The sequence below is a fragment of the Lolium rigidum genome, chromosome 7, assembly GCF_022539505.1.
Source record: "Lolium rigidum isolate FL_2022 chromosome 7, APGP_CSIRO_Lrig_0.1, whole genome shotgun sequence".
In the NCBI taxonomy this organism is placed as follows: Eukaryota; Viridiplantae; Streptophyta; class Magnoliopsida; order Poales; family Poaceae; genus Lolium; species Lolium rigidum.
In genome coordinates this window covers 326,588,823-326,596,589 of record NC_061514.1, presented here as the reverse complement: position 1 = coordinate 326,596,589, position 7,767 = coordinate 326,588,823, and the positions used below count along the sequence as shown (strand labels likewise).

At 45.8% G+C, this 7,767-nt stretch overlaps 1 protein-coding gene across 1 annotated transcript; it reads left to right on the top strand.

Moving 5' to 3' along the window:
• The first annotated feature begins 1,083 nt into the window (after window positions 1–1,083).
• On the top strand, window positions 1,084–7,545 carry LOC124670234 (L-gulonolactone oxidase 3-like). Its single transcript, XM_047206738.1, has 2 exons — window positions 1,084–1,767; window positions 6,444–7,545. The coding sequence occupies exons 1-2, from the start codon at window positions 1,084–1,086 to the stop codon at window positions 7,530–7,532; spliced, it is 1,773 nt and encodes a 590-aa protein (XP_047062694.1). The 3' UTR covers window positions 7,533–7,545.
• The last annotated feature ends 222 nt before the right edge of the window (window positions 7,546–7,767 follow it).

The following is a 7,767-nucleotide window of genomic DNA, read 5'->3' as shown; positions in this document are numbered from 1 at the left end:
TCACACCTCCTTCGACATCGAGAAATGAGTGTCAGGAGTTGTTGGAGTATGCTCATCCTCTAAATCATATGCCGTGAGGTCGACCACACTGCACCTAGCTAGCTCCATGTGGTCATGAAGGCCCCTCGTCCCCACCAAACGGCGCATGGTCAATGTAATTGAGACTGAATCCACGGTGAAAAGCAGACGGCGGAAAGATTATGCTAGGCATTTTATAGCCGAGGATGTAAATAACACGAACATTATAAGAGTTTGTATTGGGTTCTTATTTTACCCGCAAAAAAGGAGTTTGTATTGGGTTCGATTGCATAAAAGACGGAAGATATTTAGTCTAAAAAGTACAGGAGCCAACTCTTCTGTCACTCATAACTCATAAGGTAGGGTCTTTCTGTACCTTCATATATAGAAATATACAACTTAAAAAAAAACCTATTTTGCACAAATAATCATACTCGTATCCTACCCAATGCATAACACGTCCGGATAGGGAAAATATGGACAATATTAATTGCCACTAATTCACTTTTGATATATTTCCACATATATAAACGATTGTGCTATGATCAAATTTATCTGTTTCCTTGTTCGTGCACCACAAAGTCTACATTATCGGCTCTGATTGATTGTGTGCATCTTAAAATTCCCATTTTGGCGATAAAGATGTTAAAATTCGCCTTGCAAGGGAAGAATGTTACAGCTGTAATCTAAGGGTTTCTTTCGTGCCAAGTAAATTATACTACGCGCGTAAACAGTTTACAAATCTGAGGTTTGGTGTCACACAACTGTGAAGAAAATACTGCTCCAAAATATTCCGTGTGGATGAGCATGCTTGTACGTCAACATTGGTGTTAGAGAAAACTTTAGCCGACGATCCATCACGAATCATTCACGAATGAGGAATCCTTTTAAGCCAAAATTCCCACGAGCCTTTCCAGCCAAACAAAGAGGAGCTTCCAGATTCCAGTTCCAGCGCAGAACTACACTAACAGCGCCGCGACGTCCGTGCTGTGCTCCCCCACCACCGACTATACAAAGCAAAAAACAGAGCCCGATCGCGCACGGCGCGGGCAAAACTTTTTTATGATGGCCGCCGGTACACTTCTCCTCCTGCTGGCGCTCTGCTCCCTGGCCCCGGCGGCGCTGTCCGTGCCGCCGCGGCCGCCGGTGCGCTGCGGCGGGTCGGGCGTCGGCTGCGTGCTCACCAACGCGTACGGCGCCTGGTCCAGCGACCGCGCGGACTGCCCCGTGGCGGCCGTGGCCTACCCGGCGTCGGAGCAAGAACTCGTGGCCGCCGTCGCGCGCGCCAGCGCCGGCGGCATGCGGGTCAAGGCCGTCAGCGGCTTCGCGCACACCATCCCCAAGCTGGCCTGCCCCGGCGGCGGGATCGGCGCGAGCAACAACAGCACCCTGCTGATAAGCACGGCGAGGTACGCCGGCGTGCAGGTGGACGCGGCAGCGCGGACGGTCACCGCGGACGCCGGCGCGCCGCTGCGGGCCGTGATCGACGCGGCCGAGGCCGGCGGGCTGAGCCTGCCGGCGTCGCCGTACTGGGAGGGGGTCAGCGTCGCCGGGGTGATTAGCACGGGCTCCCACGGCAGCTCGTGGTGGGGCCGGGGCGGCGCCGTCCACGACCACGTTGTGGGCCTCACCATTGTCGTGCCCGCCGGGTTGAACCAGGGCTGGGCCAGGGTCGTGCCGCTCGCCAAAGGTGACGCGCTCTTCCCCGCCGCGCTCGTCTCGCTCGGCCTCCTCGGGGTCATCTCCAAGGTTAGTTAACTAATCAGATCGAGCGTGCATCATTGTTAAGACTTTTCGTGCGCTGGAATCATTATGCTTCCCCGTTGGTTTGCCATTTTGTTGTTAATCCATATACTTCCCAAATAAAATAGGTTGTGCTATATTACTACTTGCAGTGTGTAACTTGAAGCCTCTATTACTACTTTCTCCATCTCAAAATACAATACACAATAGGTTTCTCTAGGACCAGCCTTTGGCCAATAATTAGAGTTAGTCTTTTCATGCAAAATATTAGATATGAGTAAGTATTACCTCCGCTTCAAAATGTAAGCCTAGCTTTCTAAAGAGGCTTACATTTTGGAATTGGTATATTATTTTGGAATATGATCTAATTACATCGATTTTAGCCACACATTGTTAGCCAAATGTTTATCCTTTGGAGAGCTACTTTGATTCACGGGGGTTTCAAAATATTTGTGTGGGATTGAGATCATATTGATTTTTTCACATGAAAGTTGTTTGATTCATGAGGATCATATTCCATAAGAACTAATTCTATTAGAATTGTATACTATAGATTTTAAAGGAAATTACGATTAGGTTAGACCTCATGAAAAATTGCTTCACAACAATTAAACAAAAAATTATCTTCACATAAGATTTAAGTAGACAGGAAATCTCAATTCTACATATATGTTTACTATTCCTGTAGTTTCCGTCTCCAATGAATCAAAAGTGCCCCAAAACATAATATAAAGTTTATTGGGATGGATGGAGTAGTACGTGATGCCATAGCTGAATGCTTATGTAAATGGTTTTTTTCCAAACAGTTTTATACCATTGTATTTTGACTCAAAGTAGAAAATTAGATATCTTGTGATTACTTTTATATATTTTATCATGCATGTGTATACATCAGCATACCTATCTTTATACATATATTGACCAGTCCATATTTTATAGCTTGAAACATCTTTACCTTGCCACCACGTTGTAGCATTTTTTTTTCTTTTTCGAAATGATGTGACGTCCCTAATCACGATCTAGCATGCTAGTGTACGTAGTTTCCCCTCTATATTTTGGTGAAGGACTAAGCTACCGTCCTATGGACATATGTCTTGCTATATATATGTTAGTGTGGGTTGAATAAACATCAACTCTGTTGACCAACATGGCTTTGCACGTAATGCCAAACAAATAAAACTTTGCTTACACGGCTGATGAAAATGATTTGGATGATGTTCCTTTCCATGTGTAGGGAATCTCACAAATAAATAGTTTCTGAAAAACTTAAGCGACTGAGTCAATTTTATAACTTTTTTGCTAGTTTTAGGTCGATTGAGAATCTGGTTAGTTACAGGTCGACTTTAGGACCGCTAGATTTGCTTTGTAATTGATACACGTGGAAATTACACATGGGACGTAATTGCACATCATTTTTCCCGGTTGCACATGAAATATGTTAAAGTCAGATGATCTAGAATTAAGTTAGCTCTGAGTTAATCAAAAGTTCAAAACTAGCCACGTCCATTTTATAAGTCGTAGGCAAGTTGTGCTGGAATGAACCGGAATTGGGGGAAGGAAGGAATCGACTGCGCTTTCATCAGTTTGCAGTCGCTTGACGTTTAGGTTGTCCCAAAAATCCTATACCTCCTGAAAAAAGCATAGCATGAATAAGCTACTCTAAGTAAGAACATGGCCAGCTAGTCCACACTCCACACATAGTTACTGTTGCGACTAAGAGTGTTCTATCATACTGCTCATTATTGTATGAATTTTAGATATTTTAAAATAAACTAGATACCGATCTTTTCTACCAAAACAAATAAATCTACACACTACAAATACATGCATCTACAAAAGGTCTTAGTGAACGAAGGAGTACATTTTTCGAGAACGGATGACCTGAAGTCTTACGGCACTTCTTATCTTCAGTATCCATTTTATCTCCACTCAGTAAAATCTAAGATGAATTTTAATTACTTCCTTTGTCTAGAAAGGAGTGATTCAAATTTATCTAGATTTGCATATATCTACACGGTAAAACGTGTCTAGAAATATGGAAATCTAGAAAAATCAAAGTTAATGTTACAAAACCGCGCAAATAAAGTAGATCAAACAAAGAACAAGAACACATATTTTTACGTGGAAAACCCAAACAGGAAAAAACCACGGAACGCACGGCGGCGTATCACTATAATTGGAGGAGTATTACAATACACGAGAGGACAAATCCTCTGCGTGCTATCAATATGGAGAAACTCTCTCTCATCTATTCTATGACTACCTTGGACTATATATAGGGGCAAACAACTCTCTTTCTTGGGAAACACGAAATAGAGTTGTTATGTGCTACGTCTAGCACGTTTGGTATGCCATAGTCTGTTAGGACTCATTCCATAGTACAACAGGTAAACAGATTTCGGATCACAATACAACAAACTCCACCTTGAGCCGAAATCCCTTGCAACAGTCATAGATAGCATTCAACTCCTCAACTAAAGTCATCACAAGTAAACCTTGTGCCTTGAAACGTCCATAGGACTATTAAACTTCTCATGAAGTCAAATTGAGCAAATCTATCTTGGGTCGTCCAGAAAACAACACAGCTGTCAACAAAGCAAACATATGAACCTGGGCATCCTGTAAAAACCCAGCAAAAGTCTGAGTCTGTGCCACTGACCTCAAAGAAACTGAAACTGCTCAATCATCAAATGACATAAGTCATCATATCTCCTGTGGTGTCCGAACGAGCGCATAACTCATAGTGCAACATCTTGGTACACATAACATTGTGAAGAACTCATCTCATGGAATCTGAATGTGCTACAACCCTGAAAGCACAAACCTCGGCAAACATACTCATGCAAGAGCATCTGGTACGAATGACATCACGTACAGCAAAAAAACTGCCGACTTAAAGGCTAATGAAAAATCCATGACATGGTCAAAACTGTCTCTGTAGAACAACACAACAGTCTGATAAAGGAACCTCAACATGCAATGGAGCTTCAACTCTGCAATAGACCCCTCTTGAAAGAGCAAAGACAATTGAATTGCACTGAAACTTACAGTACTAAATGTTGTAGTATCTAGCAGAAAACAATCTCCTTCTTGCATCTCAAACAATCCTCATCATGAACTTGAGTAACAAAGAAAAACCTTCACATGCATAACAGCAAAATCTCTGGAGAGCAAAGAGTATAATGCTGGCTACCAACAGGCATAAAAATTACCTCCTCCATTTTTTTTCCAGATAATTGAATTGTGTTCTTCATATAATTGCAGCAACATAATATCTGAACTTCATATCTCCTGACAGGTCATAATCCAATAAACTCCACCTTAAACTGAAAACTATAAAACGATGATCATACCAGTGTCAAATCATCGATCATAGGCGAAGTAGGATTCTTTCTTTTCTCCTTATCAGTCCAAACAGCAGCTCACTTATTTCCAAAACTATCCAGTGCAAACTCATAATTGGCTTGCGCCAACAACGCTCGCATCTCGACTTGCCATAGGGTAAACCTTGTGTCATAATACAACAGCTGAACATCGTACTTTATGATTTCCATGAGTCGATAAAACTGTGATCACAAAGCAGTACAAGAAGCAATACAAGCCACAGAAAAATTCTAGAGTATGTAGAATTAAAACTGCAGAGCAAAAAAACATAAACAGATAGCACCTGGTTTTGTTTTGGCTAGACGTAGCAATACGGAGAGCCGAAAATAAATCTGTAGCCTCACGTGAATGAGCAGGAGACTAGCTCCACCTCTGGACTTGATTCTCTGGACGATGGTTGTAGCTGTTTTAAACCAATCTGGTAAATCGTCTATGAATCCCACTAACGCACAGCTTCAGTTGTTCGTCAAATCAGCGGAAAAAGAATTCCTGTCGAAACATGGAAACTAGCGCAGGATGGAACGCGCCGCAGATTGCTCGGCCGAAATCCTGTCGATCCTGGCGAGCTAAGAAGTGACGAACGATGCACCGATTCCAACTGCAGCAGACGTATCTCCAAAGGCGGCGCACGGCCGCACGGGACGCAGCGGAAACTGAGTTGAATTTGTAGATCCAATCTCACGAAAAACAACTGTACCTTAGACTTGTAGATGCTGCTTGATGCCGCGAGACGCAGCGGTTGATCCAAACGACGAGACGCGGTGCTGCCAGCGAGCGCAATGGAAAGTCTCCCGGGCAACGGATCGATCTTGAAGCCTGATGCTCTGATACCACTTGTTACAAAACCGCGCAAATAAAGTAGATCAAACAAAGAACAAGAACACAGATTTTTTCGTGGAAAACCCAAACAGGAAAAAACCACGGAACGCACGGCGGCGTATCACTATAATTGGAGGAGTATTACAATACACGAGAGGACAAATCCTCTGCGTGCTATCAATATGGAGAAACTCTCTCTCATCTATTCTATGACTACCTTGGACTATATATAGGGCAAACAACTCTCTTTCTTGGGAAACACGAAATAGAGTTGTTATGTGCTACGTCTAGCACGTTTGGTATGCCATAGTCTGTTAGGACTCCTTCCATAGTACAACAGGTAAACAGATTTCGGATCACAATACAACAGTTAAGGAGGGTGTATTATATTGTTTCGAAATGCTTAGTTAAGTTTAAAAAAATTACTTTACTGATGTCCGGTTTCCAACTGATTGCAAATGGCGGATGGGTTTGTTCAGGTGACACTGGCGCTAGAGCCGCGGTTCAAGAGAAGCATCACCTACGATTACAGAGACGACTCCACGTTCCAGGACGACTTCGCTGATCACGCCGCGCGCCACGAGTTCGCCGACATCGCCTGGTACCCATCCCAGCACCAGGCGGTGTACAGGATCGACGATCGAGCGCCACTCAACGCCACGGGCGACGGCGTCAACGACTTCATCGGCTTCCAGTCCACGCTCATCGCCGTCTCCGCGGGAATAAGAGCACTGGAAACCTCATTAGAGAAGTCCAAGGACGTCAAGGGCAAGTGCACGATGGCCAAGTCTGAGATCGCGGCGAAGCGGCTCATTGGCAACGGGCTGCGCGGCGGCGTGATGTTCACGGGCTACCCCGTCGTGGGGTTCCAGGGGAAGATGCAGACGTCGGGATCCTGCGCACACTCGCCGGCGTACAACCTGCTCGCCGCGTGCGCGTGGGACCCCAGGTACAGGGGCCTCTTCTTCTACGAGAGCACGGCCATCTTCTCCCCGGCGCGGTTCCGATCCTTCGTCCTCGACGTGAAGCGGCTGCGGGACCTCGTCGGCGCGGATAGCATGTGCGGCGTGGACGTCTACAACGGTCTCCTGGTCCGGTTCGTGAAGCGGTCGGAGGCGTTGCTCGGCCAGCCCGAGGACTCCGTGGTGGTGGACTTCAACTACTACCGCGCGTCGGACCCGGCGGCGGCGCGGCTCGACCAGGACGTGTGGGAGGAGGTGGAGCAGATGGCGTTCGTCAAGCACGGCGCGCGCCCGCACTGGGCCAAGAACAGGATGGTGGCATTCCGTGGCGTGCAGGGGAAGTACCCGGGATGGGCAAGGTTCGCCGCGGCGAAGCGGCAGCTAGACCCACGAGGGTTGTTCGACAGCCCGTGGTCCGACGAGGTCGTGGGCAATGGCCTTAGCGGCGGGGCTGGCCACGACGGGTGCGCGCTGGATGGGCAGTGCGTGTGCTCCGAGGACAGGCACTGCAGCCCGGTGCAAGGGTACTACTGCAGAGAGGGACGTGTGTATACTGAGGCCAGGGTATGCAGATACTCTGCTTCATCATCATACTTTAATGTATGAGAAATGTGTAACACTGCGGATGTTCTACGAAAAGAAATACGGATTCTTTGGTCCGATTTCAAAGCCGTGAAAGTGACAAAAACTCCTTCCGGTTGGATCTTAATCTTGCTTTGTTAACTAGAGTAAAATATATGTTAGGTCACTAAACTTATGTACGTTTTGATTCGGTCCTTCCATTCAAAGAATTTAGAGGGTCCAAAAGCGGCCTTAAAGCTTTTTTGACGCGCTGGACATA

What these genes read in the sequence shown, in the direction of transcription:
- LOC124670234 (XM_047206738.1), top strand. Translation starts at nt 1,084, where the DNA reads ATGGCCGCCGGTACACTTCTCCTCCTGCTGGCGCTCTGCTCCCTGGCC. An exon ending in TCCTCGGGGTCATCTCCAAG is followed by an intron (nt 1,768 to 6,443) that starts GTTAGTTAACTA and finishes GGGTTTGTTCAG; the next exon opens with GTGACACTGGCGCTAGAGCC.